Source organism: Heloderma suspectum, chromosome 8 (assembly GCF_057233095.1).
Source record: "Heloderma suspectum isolate Gila_16-S chromosome 8, 16-S_ref, whole genome shotgun sequence".
Classification (NCBI taxonomy): Eukaryota; Metazoa; Chordata; class Lepidosauria; order Squamata; family Helodermatidae; genus Heloderma; species Heloderma suspectum.
The window spans coordinates 26124709-26146211 of record NC_139465.1 but is presented as its reverse complement, the minus strand read 5'-3'; the positions used below and the strand labels follow the sequence as shown (position 1 = coordinate 26146211).

At 41.8% G+C, this 21503-nt stretch overlaps 2 protein-coding genes across 3 annotated transcripts in view; one reads left to right on the top strand and one right to left on the bottom strand.

The window, feature by feature from the left end:
* Positions 1 to 11323, top strand: part of CMTM3 (CKLF like MARVEL transmembrane domain containing 3) — a 29767-nt gene extending 18444 nt beyond the window's left edge. The window contains exons 3-5 of one of the 2 annotated variants that reach the window (XM_084813259.1): positions 2333 to 2428; positions 4541 to 4661; positions 6615 to 11323. In XM_084813259.1, coding sequence (XP_084669385.1) covers positions 2333 to 2428; positions 4541 to 4661; positions 6615 to 6658 — 261 coding nt within the window. In that variant the 3' untranslated portion in view covers positions 6659 to 11323. Of the gene's footprint in view, positions 1 to 2332; positions 2429 to 4540; positions 4798 to 6614 lie in introns of those variants that run through there. The other variant, XM_084813257.1, reaches the window with a different exon arrangement.
* Positions 11324 to 17012: 5689 nt separating this feature from the next.
* The window catches only part of CMTM4 (CKLF like MARVEL transmembrane domain containing 4), a 47818-nt gene continuing 43327 nt past the window's right edge, over positions 17013 to 21503 (bottom strand). The window contains exon 4 of the mRNA XM_084813256.1: positions 17013 to 21012. Within this exon, the coding sequence (XP_084669382.1) occupies positions 20839 to 21012 (174 nt within the window). The 3' untranslated portion in view covers positions 17013 to 20838. The remainder of the gene's footprint in view (positions 21013 to 21503) is intronic.

Sequence of the window (21503 nt, the reverse complement as noted above, 5' to 3'; positions counted from 1 at the left end):
AATTGAATGAACATTAAGTCTGTTAACAACACATGTGGACAGCTTGCGGAATTACACCCAGAAGGAACCTCTTTATGACCTCCAAAGGATTTTCTTCTTGGGACGACAAACTGCAGTCCTCCCATGTGTTCAAGACAGAAAAAGATGTAATTGCTGCCTTGAGTCCCAGTACTGGGAAAAAGGCGGGATATAAATAAATATAATAATAATAATTGTGTACCACAACCGAAGCAACCTTGCTCCATCACACACGTTCTCCGGAACATCGGAAGCTGCCTTAGACTGAGTCAGACCTTTGGTCCACCTACCCCAGTATTGTCGATGCTGACTGTCAGAGGCTCTCCGGGGTTTCAGGCAGGAGTTTTTCCAGCCCTACACGGAGATGCCGGGGATTGAACCTGGGACCTTCTGCACACAAAGCAGGGGCTCCACCACTGAGCCACGGCCCCTTCCACTGCTGCTCAAAAATTAAAGAGGCTGTTCCGAAACACCCAGCAGCCCAGCATAGCAAGAGAGATCCACCTGCAGGCTGCCAAGTCTGCAGCCACTCTGGGCACAAAGTTGCACACTCTGGACATATTTGCATTGCAATGTTCATCTGGCCCCTACTGAACTAGCTGGATTCATCTTTTCATATGGCAGCACATCCCCATCTGGGACCTCTTAATTGTTGCACAGCATGAGAGCTGGTTCAGGGCCCAAATGTTTAATTCAACTCATTTCCTGTTTAAGAACTCAGTCAATATAAATTGTGGTTCTGGGGCCAGGAATGTGTTTTTGCCATGCAAACCCACTCACTTCATGGCTGGCAAGGCTCTAAAACAAATTCTGCACTATTTATCTAGCTAAAATTATTCCTAGACTGCCTTTAAGGGTGAGACCCTCTCAAGGCAGCATGTAAGATAAAAACCACACAAAGTGGATACAATGTTTAAAATCCATAAAAAAAACACAGAGATTGCCAATTAAAATCATTGAAATTAAACTTACCGATAAAAATCAACAGTCCCAACTCAAGGGAAGGCCAACAAAACCAGGTGGGTCTTCAGAGCTTTCCTGAAGCCCTGCAAAGAAGGAGCCTGACCAGCCCTCAGTGGAAGTTGATTCCAGAGGTGCAGGGCCGCCACTGAGAAGGCCCTCCCACTAGTATTTATTTATTTCATCTCATCTCATCTCTATACCGCCCAATAGCTGAAGCTCTCTGGGTGGTTCACAAAAATTAAAACCAAAAAGCACAAAGTAAAGCAATATAAAAGCATTAAAACCACAATATAACAATATAACCAGAATAAAATCTAGCAGCCGTGCAGAGATTTAAAATACAGATTTAAAACAGCACAGCTAAAAGACTAGAAAGCTAAAATGCTAAAATGCCTGGGAAAATAAAATGGTCTTCACCTGGCGCTGGAAGGAATACAATGTAGGTGCCAGGCGAACCTCACTAGGGAGCTCATTCTGCAGCTGGGGTGCCACAGCAGAGGAGTACTCACCAGCCTAACCACCCTTGGCAGCGGGAAGGTAAGAAAGGCTGGGTTCTTGCCTTGGCTTCATGGGATCCAAGTTGCCACACACTTTTCTATGATTCTGGGGTAGCGCACAAAGCCACGGTCTATGTGGAAGAACTCATGATGGCTGCAGGCTGGGCATCTCAGGTTAGGCCCAGCAAGCACAGAAAGGAGTGACACTACTGTGGCTCCCATTCTGTTGAGGTTACATAAGAATCCAGACTGAATAGGGCATCGTGGTTGATGAGCATGTCCACCTGAGCATGGCTGAGGCATCAAATGCAAAGCCCAAAGAGCACTGCAACGGTGGGATCTCTAATGGTTTTTTCCCCCTTTAGACTGGAACGGCAGGGAAAATCTCAGCCGCACCTTGTTCAAAGCTTGGGTAGGACTGCCAGAGAGAAAATAAATGGATTTGTGGGCTACCAGTTGACTCTCTGATCCTAAGCTACTAATGGGGATTTCCGATTTCGGGGGGCAGGGTGGCTCAGTGGGAAAGTGCACGCCTTGCATGCAGAAGATCCCAGGTTCAACCCCTGGCATCAATTTCTGTGAACCGCCCAGAGAGCTGTAGCTCTGGGCTGGTATAGAAATAAATGAAATGAAATCTCCAGGTAGGGCTAGGAAAGACTCCTGCCACAAACCCTGGAGAGCCATCACCAGTCAGTTTTGACAATACTGGGTTTGATGGACCAAGGGTCTCTGCATAAGGCAACTTCCTATGTTCCTATCTTGAGCTGTTAAGGGGACATCCTGCATGCAAGCTTGACCTTTATCCTGTGTGTCACCTCCTCCCTAACTAGATTTCAAAACACTTTATTTTGCAGGATTTCTTATGCGGTATCATCGCTGCTATTATATATTTCGCCATCTCAGTTGCTGCCGTCTCCAGGTATAACGACACTGCATCCAAGGCAGCAGGAGTAAGTTACTGTTTCAGGCTAGTTCTGAGCTGGAGCCTTAGAGCAGGAGTGGGCAGACGTCAGGCTTGTGGGATCTACTTTGTTTTCTACTAGAACTCGGGTCCACCAGCCAAAGCCATGTGCAAAATTGTGGCACACACCTTCTCCAGCTGAGCATCAGGAAAAACTTCCTGACTCTTTGAGCAATATGACAATGGAACCCATTACCGAGGGAGGTGGTGGGCTCTCCCACACTGGAGGCATTCAAGACGAGGCTGGACAGTCATCTGTCAGGGATGCTGTGACTTGGATTCCTGCACTGAGCAGGGAGTTGGACTCGATGGTCTTGTAGACCCCTTCCAACCCTACTGTTCTATGATTCTAGCTATAATCACACACATCCCATTAAGCAAGTATGCTTTTTAAAAGCTTCCACTGGTTCCAATGGAAGCTGACTCCCCTGCCCCAACCTCCCTTGCCTCTCAGCACGGCTTTTAGAGTGGGGTGGGAAAAGTGCACCCACCAAGACTCCCTGTGCCAGTGAGGCCCCTTGCGCTGACCCCATCGGGGTTCCCCTTATGACCTGGACCCCCTGAGCAACTCCTTAAGGATCTCTTGCCTCCTTACGCATCCCATCTTCCTTCTTTTACCTTCCCCTTTCAAATACCATGGGGTTTAGTGCTGTAGACATGGGGTGACTGACACTCTTGACACAAGGTTTAACCACAACAGTTTACTGATAAATTAAAGCAAGCAAATCACAACTAAAAGTATTTACACAATAGAGCTGAGTGATACAAAAGGCATTAAGAAAAAATAAAAGTTGCAAAATGCAAGTTCCTTTACCTTAGCTGCACGTAGACTTCTCCAGGCTGCTTCTTCCTGCTTTCTCTTCAGGCTCTGGTCTCCCTGACTCTGCTTTTACTGGCTCTCTCACTCTTTATGTACCCTCCTCCCTTGAAACCGAAAGTACTGCTTCAAACCTGAAGAAATGAAATTGAACTGGGGAAATGAAACTACTCCTCTCAGGGATATCCCTTTCCAACAAAAAAAAACCCCCAGGCCTCTAAGCCTGACCCTTTTTCCCTTTGCTCTGTAGGCCTCAAACTTTCACACCCCCGCTGCCCCTTCACCTCCTGATCGCTTGTTTTTCCCTACCTCTGTTGAAGTTAATGGAGCGATATTGCTCCATAGATTTCAAGAGAGGTGGTGGAAAGTGTGCCCTGCTGAAAAATGGCTTGAGTGGGGAGGACCCCCCCCCCCAACCAAGGACCCTTGGGGCATCAGGGTCCTTGGAGGCTGGTGGGCTTTCTCCTCCTTCCAGCCATTTTTTTGGCAAGGAACCCTTTTCCCCACTCTCTGTTAAAGTCAATGGAGTGATACCATGAAACGTTATGCTCTACTTTTCAGCTGCTTCCATGTGAGGGCTGTAAATGGTTGAATTCACCCTTCGACACAGAGGAGTAGAAGGCAGAGTGGTCAATGTCAGAAAGATAAAATGGTCAGCGGTATAGAGACAGCATGCTTAAGGAGAAGTTAGAGACTTTTTAAAATTCTCTGAAATTCATCAAAACGTCACTAATGACGCTTTCAGAATGGAGGCACTTAGATGTAGAGTAAGGGGCTTAAATGAAGCTAGACCATCTTATAATAACCATTCAGTAAGCTTATAGCATAGTGGATACCAAGTATGGTATTAAATAAAGGGATGGCATACTGTAGGACTTACGGGTATAAAAGGAAATTTTACCTGATGGGTGAGGCTCCTGCCTTCTAGTTCTATCTCAACTCCCAGAGAACTTCTTTTTGGTGAGAGAGGAGACAGGGCCTCTACTGGCAGAATTGTTATAAGTCTAACTCTTTCTTTTCTGTTTCTGTATGAAGTATGAATGGTGGGTGTGTTGTGAATGAATCTTTATAATAAAAAGTACTTTATATCACTCTAACTGGTTGTATGTGTAAATAATATATTTCTACTTGAAACTCAGCACTTTATTGTGTCAAGACAATCAGATTTCCTGGCCCAAGTCGAATTCTAGAAGACAGGAAGTAAAATCCTGTCTAAATGGAGTTTCTTTCAAAGTCATTCATCATGCTTTCAAAGGCCATCTCCTTCTTCTTTTTGCTCTTTAGGTACTTGGCTTTATCGCCACAATTGTCTATTGCGTTTATGTCTACTTTACCTTTAACGGCCTGCTGATACTTCTCAAGCAGGGAGATTCTTCAGATGCCCCTGAGCCACGTAAATCGGAAGGTAGGTACAAGCCACATTTATGTGGCCACCAGCCCATCAACCCAAAGGTAAAGATGTGAAAGGCTGGGGGGGAAAGGCTGGAAAAATCGGAAAAGAAACAGTTTTTTACAAGGACCATTTTTTGTTTTTCCCCCCCAAAAATGGGACAGCTTTGAATTATGAAATATTTTCTTTTAGAATTTAAGACAAGGTGTTTATATATTGTTACCAAGCCTTTACTTCCTCCCCCACAAATTATTTCTAAAAGCTATGTAATAAGAAGACAGACTAGAGATATAAAATGCCTGGAAATAATGAAGCCATCGGGGAAAATGTTTTTTAATCCACTGTAAGATTCTCAGCATAGTTATTTCTTCCATTTCTTATTAAAATTATTGATCCAATGTATCTTTTACTGATATACTTTTTGGGATGCTCCAAGTCATGCTCAGTTTCCCAACATGTGAATTGAGCCACCATATCATAACATGGAAGAAAATGTACATTCTTGACAAGTTTGGGTTTTGTTCTACTGAGTCCAGTGTTTCTGGACTGTCTTCCTCTGCCTGCAGTTGTTCCTGCTTCTGGCTTCTAGGATGTTTCAAATGTTCCAAGCACTACTGCTGAAGTTCCCTCTGGCTAGATGTAAAGTAGGAGCCTAAAATGTGTTAGGTATAACTTGGTTTGCTCATAAAATTATCATGTTTGGTATCCTACATTTTAAAAGTATAGTTTAATCAGACAGTAATTACAAATTTACTAACTGAATTCACTTTTTTAACCTTTTCAAATATAGTGATAATGTTATGAACAAACCAAGTTATACGTAATATAACTTTAGGAACATAAAGGCTCCTTGACATTCCTAAAACAATCTTCCTCAGCCTGGTACCCTGCAGATGTTTTGGACTGCAGTGGCCAGCATTCCGCACTATTGGCTATCTTGCCTGAGGCTGATAGGAGCTGAAGTCCAAAATATATGGAGGGCACCAGGTTAGGGAAGGCTGTTCTAAAGCAACAAAGTAACTTGAGTCTGTAAAGAATGCTAAAAAAAAAGTATTGCTTGTTTTTCAATTTCCCCCCAAATTTCCATTTTTTTCTGGGGGGAAAATCACCAGGAAAAAACGGGGGTTTTCCATGGCTTCAAAATTCCTGGAAATGTTACATCTCTACCTATGTGTGGGCTGCTTCGGCGATAGTCGGGTGCAAATATCTCATCTCCAATTCAGTGCAAGCTGTACTGACGAAATGTCATCCTCTCCCTTCAGAATAAATTATTTGTATGTAGGTGTTCGGTTTTTGTCAGACATTTCAAATTCTATTTTTAAAAAGCCAGACAGGGCTGTAGGCGGTGAGGAAAGATAACATAGGAGCAGGGTAGGCCATGTATATGCTGCAGTTCCCTGGAAGCGCTTGACACGGCATCGTTGACTTGGCCAGATGTAGCGTTAGATGTGGATGCCATGTCCTGTCCAGGCCCACCTGTTGTTGTGGCTGACTGGAGCTAGGGTGTGGCGAATACTGTGACTTTTTGTACAAAGGTGTAGGAACGTTTTCAAAATGGCAATGCCTGAATCAGCCTGTGGAAACCAAAAGGTTGTACTACTTTCTGTGCCATTTTATTTATGGCCCATTTGGCAGGGGCACTTAAAGCAGGGCCTCTGAGGATAATCTTGAGGAACAGGCAGAACATCATGCACCCAGGTGGATGAACCACAGATAATCAGTACCTCCATCTTGTCTTGGTTGAGTCTGTTTATTTGCCCTCATCCAGTCCATTACCATGCCCAAGCACTGATTCAGGACAGCCATGTTGTCACCTGGGTCTGATAAAATGGAGAAATAAAATTGGGTGCCATCTGCATACCAGTGACACCTCAGACCAAATCCGATGTATTCAAAAATACATTTTCAAAAAATATGCCCAGCCCTAATTTTGTGGGTTTTTAAAATTCATATCCCTTCTCTTTTCAGAAGATGATTCAGATTCGGACTCAGATGGAAGCTCAGCACCGTGATGGATCGCAGAACCAGAATGGAGAGAGGACAAAGGACATGTCCTTTCATTTGAGCCTTTGTAACCTTTTTATGAACTTTTTTTTCTATCATTATACAGAATATGACCGAAGCCACTGCCAAAGAACCTCCAATCACATAGGGAACTTACTCAGAAAAACGTGATCTGCTGCTGTTTGAGCCTTAACGTGTTTTCCTCTACCTTTCCTCATTCAGCACTACAGCATACTGTATAGACACATGCTTTAAAACTGAACCTTTTATAAACAGACTTAGTTGATATAATCAGGGTTGAATGTATATAGAGCATTGCACCAGGCAAGCATGGAGTCTGTTTGGTCTTGGGCACATAACTTGTAAACTTTGGCAGCCTTCTTAAAAATCGGTTTTCTACATGGAAATTTTTTAAATTTTATTTTAAGTGAGAGAAAGGAGGTAACCACAAAGAGCTGGGTCACCTTCTTCTGGAGACACAGATGCAAGAAAAGAATGCAGAGGGGTTGTATTACGTCACAATTAGATGCTAACATTATATGCAAATATGTGCAGGAGTCCCAACACGTTTGGTTTGTTTTTAAAGGGAAAGCAGCTGGAAAGGGGAAATATGATAGAGGAAGCAGTAGGGGTACATAGTCCCAGTAGCTCAGCTAGGGAATTATAGACCCTGGAACAAATGGTCTTATGGGGGTCCCCTTTAGATGGCCATGTGTATTACTTCAGTTGTGGAGTGCACCATTCATATTCCTCATCTCCTCCCTGCCCACATTCCATGCTTTATAACTGCTTTATAACTGCTTCTACATTCCCGGTTTGTTAAAACAGAACTGTTCGCCAAACGTGTGTATGTTCCTTTGTCCTCCCCCTTTGCAATCAACACACTCCAGGTTACCAGGCTTCAGGCTCACTACTTTATTAGTTAACAACCAGGTTCCTTACAAATGCAAATTCTAGGAAACTCTCAGGCTACAAAAAGCAGCCACTCCACACGATTACAAATATCAATAGAGGAGCTGAAGTGGAAGTTAGAGAAGTTGCCGGCAGTTTGAACACGAACTTCTCCACCAGACTAGCATAGGGGGGACACCCCTCCTTATGGTGGCTCCCTCCTGCATAGGCTTTCAGCCATAACCAGCCTGGCGGAGCATCTGAGTTCCACCTCTAACTTTCCCACTTCGCTCTGCGACAGACCCTAGCATCCCTCCAGTCACGCCCCTCGCTCTCCCCCGAGACCTGGGTTCTCAGGGAGGAGGAAAGTGGGGGGCATCAGGCTGAGCCATCTGTGTGCCAAGGTTGGGGAAAGAAGGCCTTTCCGTATCTGAACTCACTAGGGAGAGAGCCTCCCCCTGTTCTGGCTATTCCCATTCTGAATCTGAGCTGCTAGATATCTCCACACACTCCCAATTCATTCCTGACACCTGTATGAAAAAGAAACACATTCTAAGCACTCAGATCATAGCACCATGACTACATCTACAGAAATAAAATGGGAGTTTGCTGCTTCTGCTGCCCTGATGTCCTCATTACCTGGCTGATCCTTTGGGGACCCGCTAGGCTCCCGAGCCCTGGGTTAGCCCAGGCCTAACTGCACCATTGCTTAGTCCTTGTCTTGCCCACCATTCCTGTTCTCCATATGCCCCCCAACACATGTACACACACACACAGAAACCATTTCTTACTCTGAAAAAGGGTAACACCATCTTCAGCTTTCTACTGGGAAGCTGGGAGAATAAATAACTGGAGCAGAGGATTGGCAGGTAGGGCATTGGTTAAGCATTCCTACTGCTTCTCCACCTTATGTCCTCCCCTTCCAAAGCTGCGAATCCTTTTTAAAAAAACAACCAGGGTCAAGGCTCTTGTCCTGTTTGGATGCAACATGCAGTTAGCTCTTAAGGTACAGCATACTTGAGCAGATAGATGGTGGTGGGCTTACAGCTGCCAAGCAACGTGTGGTCTTGATTTCCTACACACACCCTCCTTTTGGTCATTTTTTTAAAAAGAAAAGGTTGTAGCTCAGTGGTTGAGCACATGTTTTGGAAACTGCTATTTGCCTCAGGAGGAATCCCCCACTGGCACCAATGGGGGACTTTCCTGACACCCCCAAGAAGCAAATGCCAGTTTCAGAAAAGGTATTTTCCTTAGGTCCACAGCAGAGGAAGAATGGCTCAAGTTCACCCCCTGCTTGCTTTGATGCGTCTAATAATTAGTGCCTCTTCCAGCTGATGCGATTTGCCCTTTTTAAAGCCTGCAAGTTAGATGCAAAGATACATTTAACATCGAGCGTAATTTGTCCTCGAGACATTAAAAAGCTACAGTGAGTCGGAGTAGGCCATGATGGACTTGATGGACCAGTAACAACTGTCATGTGCTTTCATGATATGACTAAATTACAAGTAAGATGACAAGAATAAGTACGAGCATAGATTTTCAAGCACTGACTTAAGGAAGTCAAAGATGCTCATTCATTATCTGCTCTCCTCCACTGTATATCTAGACCTTTAAAGAATAAGAGCAAGCACAGATCTCAGCAGTGTCAATCAAAAGTTGCATCAACCGTGTGTATATGTGGTTGTGCTGCAGGTGCCAAAGACCTGCTTTCAGGTGAACTTGCTTTGTAGCAATGAAACTTTGGAAATGGAGCTAAATTTGGGTGCAGTTTTCTTCTACACCTGATTTTGTTCCTATTTATACAAAAGGTGCAATTGAAGAGGTGAAAAGAAAAATGACAGATAGATGAAAACTGCAGTAGTTTACTGTTCTGAAGAACTGTAATAGCAGAATAGCAATAACAGTTCTGAAGAACTGTTACACAAACTGGAACATCACTTCTGGGGCGAAATTAACTGATTATATGCAAGTAAGGGAAACAAGGCACAAAAATGTATTTTTAAAATGACCTACATGAACGGTCCCATTCTTGAACAGTGTTCTAAATATACATGGGAGGGGAAAAAGCTAATGCAAACTTGGGATGCATTAAGAGAAGCATAGTGCCCAGCTCACAAGAGGTAATAGTTCCACTCTATTTTGCACTGGTCAGGCTGCATCTGCAGTACTGTGTCCAGTTCTGGGCATCACATTTTAAGAAAGACATTAACAAGCTGGAGCATGTCCAGGGGAGGGCAACCACAGTGGTGAGGGGGTCTGGAAACAAAATCCTGAGGCACAGTTGAAAGACCACAGCTGGGTATGTTTAGCCTGGAAAAGAGATTTGTTTAGCCTGGAGAAGATTAAGGCGAGGCACGATACTGGTCTTCAAATAGCTGAAGAGTTCTCATGCAGAAGATGGAGCAGACCTGTTCTCCACTGCACCAGAAGGTAGGACTAGAAACAATGGGTGGAAATGACAAGGAAGCAGATATTGGTTGAATGTTAGAAGAAACATCCTAACGATGAGAGCTATTTGACAGTGGAATAAATTGTTTCGGGAGGTGGTGAGCTTTCCTTTGCTGGAGGTATTTAAGTAGAGGCTGGCTGGCCGGCCATCCATTAAGAGTGGGATGATGTAGTGGCATCCTGCATTGAGCAAGGAGTTGGACTAGATGATCTATAAGGACACTTTTAACTCTTTTGTTTTCCACCTTTTTTCTCAACTATATCTACTGAAGGAAACTATGACACAATGTATTCTTTACAGTATTTACACATATGTTAAGTGACAATGCATGAAATATGAGTTTTATACATATAGAAGTCATTAAGACAAAATATTCCTTCTATTTCAACAAATATTGCTAGCAGGCTCCAGCAGCGCATCAAGGTGCTTTTCAGAAATGACTTGTCTTGATAATATAGTAACTTCCCTGAGAGCTGGCTCCTTCAGTGTAACTTAAAGTCCTGCCATGTTCTGGGACATAGGCCTTGAGACTCTCCAAATGAACATTTTATATGTCTGCCTCTTTCCATAGGCATTTGAATGTGATTTTATATATACCTGTGTGTCTTCACTTGAAGCTTTTAACATATTGCATGTCAAAACTGGCATTGGCATTTATGGCCCATGCTGGAATAAACTCCATCGATATGAGATTAAATGTGTAGCTTTACTTCAGAGGTGTTTTAATCTTCCAATCAGCTCTCATCAGGTAAGCATAAGTGTCCAGAAATACTTCGGTATCTTGGATAGGAGAGGGATTGTAGTAGGCTTTTCATGGACACTTAATATTTATTCTTTAAATGCCTCTTTTCCAAAGCAGATCCTGCAGGAACACAGTCCAGCCTTTTCCTCCTTTTGAATGGCCTCTGAAGGAATTTAACTTACTTTCTGGCCTGTGGTATAAAATCACTTATTTTTATACCAATAGGTCTCCACTGCAGCTTCAGATCTTGAAAAACTGCCATCTTTCTTTGTACGGGTTAGCACACACTGGTGAATTTCACTGGGCACTGGCACTTGCCTACATAAAAATAAAGCAATGGCTATTGTTCTATTCAGTTAGCCACTATCATGTATGGTAAAAATTCTGAATCGTAACTCACCCAAGAGATATACAAAGACAGCATAGACATATTTTTACTCTTATCCATTTATTAAACAAATCCTTTACAATGATTCCATACAAGATTAGTGTTCAGAAAACCTATGATTTTCCCTACATACAAAAATACAGTTTTTTTTAAAACACTATGAAAACAAACATGTACCATGAACATTTTGTAGAGTTCAGTATCTTGGTGTATCAAAAAGAACAGGAAATATTAGCAAAGATCAAAAGGCAGAAGGATAGCCACATTAAATTGTAAATTACAAAAAAAAGTGCCAATATACAAAGCAATACTGATAAAATACACCGCATAAGAATTTAAAAACAGACATAATCAAGCAGCGATTTAGTGATTGCCTTCAGTATCACAAAAAGTAAAAATCATTACAATCCTTCATCTTGAAATGTATAAACTTATACTGATATTGCAAATAAAAAAGAAGTGCATGGCATACAACTACTACTTTTCTCCATAAAGATTTAGAGTAGCTGAATGAAATTTTTAAAAGGTATTCACAGCACAAATAGGATTTCTTGTAAATGGAGACAGGAGCATCTTGTGTACTCAAGTTCATTACTTTCTGCACTAAACCAGCAAGAGACAAAAAAAGACAACCCCACACTTAGAGGAGTGTTGCTGGCTGAAACTCCCCCCACACCCAGATACCAGTGGGGCTGAAAATACCACTGCTGTGATGCCAGCATGGACCGTTCAACATCTACGCCACACAGATGAGCCAATGGCCGCCAACAGCTTACCATTTGTCACTGGAGCATCATGGTAGCTGCTTCTACGCTACTCTAGTAATGCCTGCTAGGAGGTATGAAGCCAAGTTGGTCATAATTCCATCCCATGTCACTCCAACACTATATGAATCAGACCTATGTTGGCTATATCAAGTGAAGATGCAGATTCCAGAATGCTCAGAAAGTGACACTGGTCTAGAGAGGAAAGTAAAGGATTACAGTGGACATGTCTGTATAGTAACTACATCACTTGGAGGGTGGATTTTGTTAAGTGTAAACTGCTATGATTTGCTCCCAAATCAGCTATGAAATCTGACCAATCTACATGTCAGAATATACTATTGAAAGCCCAAGGATGAAAGCCAGTTCAGCAAAGCCTATACCACAGTTGCAACTTCAACAACTTTATAACCTTAGTTCTAAGTACATGAATTCTAAGTTAAGTCCCCAGCATTTCAATTATTATGAGTTTTTCTTCAGAATGAGCTTACTATTGTAGCTCTAGGCACATAACATTTAACCACAGTTATTTCGAAGTAAGAATGTTTAAGTCCATGGGACTTGTTTCCAAGAGTGTTTAGCGCTGTGGATGCAGGCTTTGGATTCTCTAATGCTTTTCTTTACTTAGGAATGTTTGAATTATTTCATAGCGCCCAATAAATCTAGAGAGAATGATCAAGGGCAGCTGCATACTACCAAAAAGGAAAACTGGATCCATTCTATCTAACTCAAGAGTTGGTCAATTAAAATAAAACTAACTCCCAATTAACTAAAGTATTTTTTGTGAGCATTTCTGACCTTCCTGTCCTTGACACTGACTGAAACACAAAGCTCTAAGCAAGAAGTTCATAGCAACATTCTGGTTTTAAAGAGTATATAATATATAACTTAAAACAGCCCAAATTTTTATTTCCAAACACACTTAGAAACAAGCTTCTGTGAGTCACAAATATGATCCTGAAGGCGAAATATCACAAATACAAGACAGGTAAGTCCATGGTGAATTTAGATAACGTTCTTGGTCACAATAATTTTGTTTGTGAAACAGGTCTGCTGGAGCTCAATTTCAGTCAATGGGAGGGAAACAGACATAGACTGCCACTACTTAAGACTGGAATGGAAATTTAATACTCAACTTCACCAGTTAGTATGGATTTGAAACTGTTTTAGTTGAAGGAAAAATCACCTGTTCTCTCACTAATGCCATGACCTTCAAAGTAATGCCTTGGGCTGGCCCAGAAATTCAGTATTCTTCCTTTGTTCCCCGTTTCCATTTGGTCCCACCAGTAGCCCAACAAACCTATTTTATTTTCTATACAGATCCACAGGGGTCTTTCACCAAACAGCTTCTACTTCAAAAAATACTGGACTATGGTCATAGCAACACAATGGGCGTATAATTTCCAATTCCACCTAGAAAGCAGAAGCTTTAGTGCACAGGCCAAAGAAAAACTTGATGATTCCATTAAGGCTGTGTTTAACAGAATTTTTTTTTAAACTACAATGTGTTAGCAATTCATGGTTATAAAAATAGTGTTTGTGTGAAGGATCTCTATTTGACTGAGCCATATTTGCGCCATATACACACAAACACACATACAAAGGCACCCTAGGTGAAACTGGATTATGTTTGACAACAGGTATGAAAAGGCAGAACAAGTATCAACTTCTCAAATCCAAACTAGGACAATAAAATGAGTAATAAATATACAGTTTACCATTTCATTATTGTATTATATCAGTTACATAAACTTCAATATATACAAACAAGTTCCATCCACAATAATGCAGAAGAGGAGACTTTTGTCCACAGAAGACAATTTTAAGTGCATCATTTATTCCAGGCTGAATAAGTGTATGGGAGTTATCAGAGTCAGTCAAAACGATAACAAATCAAAACACACACTACCTCACACAAACTGCAACCTTTCACCCAAAGGTGCACAAACAGTAGTGCAAGACTGCACTAGGTGGCTGTGACATCCAATAAGGGAGTACCAACATACACCTAAGTCCCAAATATAAACACAGGACAAGCAAAAACAGTACTTAAAATTAAATCCAGGATATTATAGTCTGAGCTACTCTGACCCTGGAAATATCAGGCTCCATCTAGTATTATTGGAACGTTTAGACATAGAAGCTCTCAAACTCTGCAACAGAAAGCATCCCTGGCAAAGAAACAAATGAGATGAACCTCCCTATAATTCACAATGCAATCCTATACAAATCTACTCAAAAGCAAGATCCACTGAGTTCAGGTAAAGTGGGTACATTATTGTAGCCTAAGACAAATGAAAGATTACTTGTTGGCAGAGCTCACAACTCCTGTCTCATGCATGGGTCCCAGAGAGATAAACAGAAAAGGGAAGAAACATGGTGAATCTTCAAGTCCAAGGGAAGCAGAAATATGGATTTTCTCCATTATGGCCCCCACTGCAGGGTCCATCAATCAGTACAGCAAATGAGGTAAAACACAGTGGTTCCTGCTATATTAACAAGAACTGCCTCTCAGTCCAGTCAAGGCTTAGCAGGGGATACCAAGTGAGAAACTTCCATATCCCCTTCAGTTGCTTGCACCTTTACTGAAAGGACACTTGAAGAATCCAGAGATTTCATACTGTATCTTGGAGACTGAGATAAATTTTAAAAGGCTACAATCTAAGCCATTTGCTTCAGGGTAGACTTATGACCTTGAATTCTAGTAAAATGGGTTTTGTGGAATGTAGATTATAAAAGTGATCCGATCAAACTAGTTACAAGTTGTATTTCCTTCAAGGCATCTAATTCTGTGCCTCCCAAACCATTTGAATAAAACCACTACAGAAGGGTACGGTCTTCTACAAAATCATTTGCAGCTGTCAAAAACAACTAGATCTTCCTCCAATTTCTTGTTTGTCACCTACAGCAGCCTTCTCCAACCTGGTGTCATCCAGATGTTTTGGGCTACAAGTTCCATCAGCCCCAGCCAGCATGGTCAATGATCAGGAATGATGGAAGATATAGTCCAAAACATCTGAAGGACACAAGGTTGGGGAAGGCTGACCTAGAGGCTATTAGTACAGCTGTAGGAACCATTACTGAATCCACAACTCTCAAGATCTGAATATTGCCTTGAATTCTTATATCATTATTAACTATGAAACAAAGAATCATGGCTACAGCATAATGTATAAAAACACATTGTTTTGCCAAGTTTAAATTGGTGTATATTTAACATGGGCAGAGGACTGATGAGGTCCAAAGCCTGGGGGTGGGGAGGAGTTATTCACATACCATCAACTGCTAAAAGGCATTCAGCCATCCTTCCAGGGCAGGTAAAGACAGGCACTCTACCAGGTAAGTGATTACTATATGCACCATCATAAGCTCCATAACATCACACATTATATATACAGTGGTTTATTTGGTTCTTGGCTTGATTCAGTCATGCTTTTAAAAACACTACTTGACTGTTGTCACAGGGAATGAGCCACTAGGCAAAATGAGGGATCTGTCCTACATATCCATCCTAGAGGGAATACAAAGTCTGAGCGTGCTTCCAGATTGAGGGCTTCCAGTTCTACTGATCAAAAGACACTGTGCAACTATTCTGTCTTTTCCTCCTTAACAGGTGTTTTGTGGAAAGAAATAAGACTAAAGAAGCCAGGGGGGAACACAGGAGAGTTAGAAGTTGAAGATGATATCTGCACTCATGCAAAATTCCATGAATGGGGCAAAGTCTCATCTGGAAGCACCCTGAGTCCCTACCCACTGAGAGTTACAGACAGCGAATCAAGGTGTTCGCTGCATCTCTTACACCAAGAAAGTCATGATTCAACACCGCTCCTAAAACTTTGCAGATAACAACATATCAGTTGGACTAGTGATCACACATGTAAAATGGAATGAAAAAATAATTAATTGTATTAAGATATACAAATACCAGTCACTCAAACACAGAGTCCCATTGCTTATTAAAGATAATTTGGTCTTAAAATACCTTGTTAAAAAAGGATATTTGATCTCCAAGGCCTCTTCAACCATCTCTCTTCTCCACTGCAACTTTAAATTCCATACACATTCAATCAAGTGTCACCCTCAAATAGATCATATTCATACTACCAAATAGAAGTGCAACCCACATGGTGTTAGAGATGGTTAGTTCCAGCTTAAATTGTACGTAGGGAGCAACCCTATGACCGCTAGTCTTGTAGGCAGCGTGGAACAGCCCTACGCTCTGCAGAGGAGCACGCAGCGGTGAAAACGGGGCGTTCCTGGGGGCGTGCCAGGGCACGGAACTCAGAAATGCCAGCACAACACATCCAACGTGTCATCCAGCCATTGCTTCCCCCACTCTGACTTCCCGCGGCTAGACAGCCAAAATTGTGTCTAGCCGCAAATGCATGGCAGTTGAAGCACGGAGGGGACGATCCCCTCCGCGCTTCTCCTGCCCTATACTGGATGAGCAGTTGCCTCCGAGTTCGGAGGCAGCCACGTATCCCGCTGGATTGCTCCCACCATTCCAAAAGAAGAATACAAACTCATAGCCCAGAGATTAGTTTGTGGGCTAACTCAGTTTACATTTAAGTCAGTAGTTTAGAAGTTTGCCAAACTTATAAGAAAATATCCTATTATCATCTGTAAGTCTTTTGTATATCCTTGTCATTTCATATATTTCTATTTTAACCTATGTACTCCGGATAGAAACTAGAGAGCCCTTTTAAGTGTGCCCAGTGATTTCCTCACACCCGGTCAGATGTCTTACTTTCTCTTTCTTTGAACAGCAGACTCCTCCTGCAACAGGTATTACAAACACTCTGCTCTTGAAACTCCTCCCCATACCAAAAGTTCGAAGATTTGCCAAAAACTCTTTCAACATGTTGAACTTTGTGCATGCTTCTTGGGAACCCTGGTCTAATACTCGCCCCTCCTTCCTCCTAAAATTCAATAGAATCCTAAAGACAAAGCCGCAGCACTGTACCATAATGTTGCAGAGAAGTAACACTGCAGAGAGAGTAATAAAGTTGAAAGCAGAAGCATTCTAAAAATGTTTGCTAATCTTTCTGTGCTTCAGGGCTGTCTTCATTTCACTGAATCGTATTGTCAAAGCGTACAATGAACTATACAATCTTTTTTTTTCTTTTTTGGTATACTGTATTTTGGTATACCTTCATACCCTTTCATATTTTTAATGCATCTCCAATCTGAACACTTTGGTCCCAACTCCCAAACATTTTAAAGCATAAATTACAAATGCGCATTTGCTTGCAAATTTAAGGTCCGTCCTCAAAAAGCTTTTTTTTTTTAGCCCCACACATTAACCAAAAGCTTTAGAAGTGTATTTTCTTTGATATTGACAATGTACCAATGATTTTTTAAAAAGGAAAAGAAAAAGACAAAGGTACTGGCCAAAATAGCTATATAAAATCAAGATATATGAGCACATATTTTGCTGTATTGGAAGCATCTCTGAGAAACAAGAGTATTTCTCTAACACTGACCCAGTTCGCGTGTAACAACATAACTATGGGTTAAACAACCCATAGTTAGTCAGGGCTGCACAGGAGCGAGTGAGCTGCCTCCCGTGCACTAGCTGATTCTTCTTTGCATCCATTTTGCTGAACAACCCAGGAACATCCCATTCCTGGGTTGTTCTCATGATGTGCAAAACCCAGAACTCTGTGTTGTTGAGGGAGAAACAGCCCAGAGTTTTAAACTAACAACAAATCATAGGTTAAGACTCTGGATTGTTTCTCCCTCAACAACACAAAGTTCTGGGTTGTTTGTGAAAGAGGGTGCAAAGCAGAAGTGGTGAGCACGCAGGAGGAAGCTTGCTCATTCCTGCAGGGTCCTGACTATGGGTTGTTTAACCCATAGTTAGTCATGATGTGCAAACCGGGTCATTAACGAGGGAGCCTGCTCTACAAGCAGTCAATAATAGTGAAGGGTATTTTGCAAATGCTCACTCTGATGGTTTAAATGCACTCAGATTAAATGCATTAGTTTCCAAATGAACTTGTGGCAGCTCACAAGATCTCTTAGGAAAAAAAGATTAATTAAAATCCCTGGGTCACGGGAAAACTACAGAAACAGTTCTCAGGCAGCTTCAGTCCTTTTTAAAAACCAGACGGCAAACTGAATACACTCTTATTATTTGAATCATGGCAACTTGCACAGTGCACTCTCATTACCCAATTCTGAATAAAATTCTCATCTGAAAACTAGAAAACTAGTATAAATTATTTTATGTTGGCAAAAGTTTCTGGGATCATTACTAAAATATTTCACTACGCAGAACCCGAGTCCAGTCACCTGAACATGTGCAAATTTAATTCATGCTTAGTAAGCAGTTTTAACATGAATTAACTTGATTTTAGCATCTTCAGCAATGAAAGATGACCAAAAAAAACCCAGTTAAAACACAACGCTTGGTATCTATTTGGTGGATGGTCATTGGGCCATCCAAGTTACCCTGGTAAGGGACAGTTTTCAATCCATAAAGTGGTTCCCTATTGCAGCCAATCTGTGGAGAACCACAACCCTCAACCACTCACTCATTGAAGGTACTATTACAGCTTACAATGAAATAAAGTGTTAAATCAAGTACAGAGTAGAGCTACTGATTTTCTGAACCACATTTTAAGGGGTCTAGTGAACTGTCCAAGCTGTTCTAGCAGTAACCAGAACCATTTGTAAAAAAAAAAGCATGTGTGTATTGTGTGTGTGTGCGCGCACGCGCGCATGTGTTGAGATAGAATGAATGATTCTTTGCCAGTGGAATGCAAATTCTTCAACCAGTTAAGCAAATTGGGTGTACACACACACACACACACACACTTTCTTATTTGGTATATCTTATACTGTTTCCACTGACCACTAGATCTATATAGAGAACTGGATTTCCCTCCAACCCCTATAAGCGTGACTTCCACAGGACAATGCACACATTTTCATGCTTACCTCCACAAACGTGCTCCAAACATGCTTTTTTGACAAATGAAAGCCCCTCCACTTTTCCCCGCTGCCGAGCAGAACAGCCTTCAGCTGGGAGGCAGAAAACAGATCCATGGGGATGGAGGGGTAGACAAGGCTTTAAGCTCACTCTGCTCCCAGCAATCTTGATGCAGAGGTTGCCGTTTCTTCACTACTAGTAGCAGTGACGGAACAGCAATTTGGATCAGGACCGCTGGGTGGGGACAGCGAGGGAGATAACACCCCACCACCACTAGCAGTGATCTCATCCCCTGATCTCAGCGGGCAGGGAGGCAAGGCTTAAACTTCCCCATTCTTATGTGATGTGTGTATGCGCCCGCATGTGTGGCTCCTGACCCATACAGTGCATGCGGCTCCTGGGGCCAAAAAGGTTACCCACTCCTGCCCAATACCATCCAGCATGGTCAACAAACACAGGAATGGGGAATCTCACCTCCTACAATTAGCGACATTTAACCAACATTCACTATTCTACCCGCTGCCCTTATCAAGACACACACAAAAACTGAGCTTGGAGAAAGAGGAAGCAGAGTCTGCACCAGCCTTGCCCCATGTAGTGTCCTCTAAATGTTTTGGCCTACAAACTCTCATCAGCCCCAGCCAGCATGGCCAATGGTCAGCTAAGTGGGAGTGGTTGTCCAAAACATCTGGAGGGCATCACTAAGGAAAGGCAGGCCTACACCATCATTAGGGAAACATTCCTGACATTTTGAGAAGAATGGATATCAACTCTTATTGACTTCACATATTAATCTTGTGGTTGACCTAAACACCGGATGTGAGAGACACAAAACACAAAGCTAAAGAGATTCTAATCACTGGCTCCAAATTCCCTACCCGCAGAGTACATTATTTTCCCTATGAAATCTTGCTGGGAAGATAGAGAGAAAACTGGAGTTATATAGAATGGTATGTAAACTAAATGGACCACATAAATGCTACTCCATCCATGTTCCCTGGCAAAAATAAATCTTCATCTGTAGACAATTACTGAAACGTTTTGTAGATCTGCTTTCATGCCTAAAAAGTTATTGTTTAGCTATCTTCAACTAAATTCGACATAACATTTTAATTCAGAAAAACCAATCAACCTAATTTGGGCAATTGAAATTTGCAGGCAAACCAATTAAGCTCTCGGGGTAATTATACCATTTCAGAAACATTGCAGTACATGGACACAACACAAACATTCCTTAAATCTGACTATAATGAGGGTTTCCTATGGTTGACCATGAAAAGAAAAAAGTTTAACTCGGTACAGATTTTGATAAACAGAGAGGCTCAATGTCAATTTTGTATTACTCTCTTGTAAAGTGGAAAAGGAAATGTAGTTGATGGAGGTGTTAAATCCCAATTTGTACCTAGTTGTGGTCACAAATGAGAGTAAGCTTTCTCTGTAGTCAAGAGCTTATTTAGTTAACATTACGCAATCCTCCAGCTAAAAGTTGGAGATATACAACGGAACTGTAGGAGTGTGAGAACTGCTGTTATCTGGCAGATCTTGTTAGGAAATGTATGCAGCAGTTGTGTAATCCAATACCTGATTTATGTTATTGCTATCTCTCTCCCCAATGCATTACGTCTATTGTTGGAAACTACCCATTTCAAAAGCAAAATCTATTGCCAGTGTTAATTCTAATGTTTCTACTGGATGGGAATGTAGACCGAACACCAAGTCTGTCTCTGAGTCTGCTAACTCAAGAAAGATCTGTGCATCAAGACAGTTCTTCACTCTAATGTATCCTCCTCTTCCTCCATATTTATGGACAAGTATCTTCACTTGAAAAGGTCAACCATTGTAACCTTCATGTCAATTGCTTCTTAATCCTTCTCCCTCTCTTTGGGCATGCAGATGCTCTCGGCCACCACATGCTTCTCCTTCATTTCCTATAAAAGTGAATAATTTTTAAAGAAAAAAAAAAGGTCTGCATGCTTCTATTTTTCTTCTTCTTAGGGAGATCCCACTTTGCATGCGATTTTCACCCATCCAGACGTTGAATCTCTGGGCGATGATCTACTTCTCTGGATTCTGTCCGAGCACGCATATAATCACTCGTCTGTCGTGTGTTTTGCTGCTGGCTGTTAATTCTCCAATTTTTAATTGCTAAAAACGAATTCACAGCATAGACTGCAGTTGCCAGAAAACCAAATACCTAAAGGGAAAAAGCAGAGAAAAGACATTTTATTGAAGTGAATAGTGGCTCACCTTTAACAGAGTAAGAATTTAGTTGTTTCATGAAGAAACACTGCAGTTGCATTGCTGGCTTTAATGCTTTTGTCAACCTTGTAGAACTATAATGCTCTACATACAGGGTGCATTCACACCTCATGCCTCTTCAGAGTCCTGTTCCTTTTGCTGATTGGGTACTCAAATGCTCGCCTTTTTCTTTTTATGGAATTTTCTATACTGCTGTATGTTTATATGGGGAAATCCTTAGGTATCACCATAGGCATCTGAACATTCCTAATATGACCTCTCTAGAGCCATAAATTAAGGAATCTGCACACCCCAAATGTTTTCCACTAATGATAACAGGATAGCCCTTTATCCATCAGAGAATGTTTGGTAGGCTGAAGCTATACTAGATAAAGGAAAAACTTCCCCATGCATCTAATGTGTTAGTCTTTAAGGTGCTACAAGACT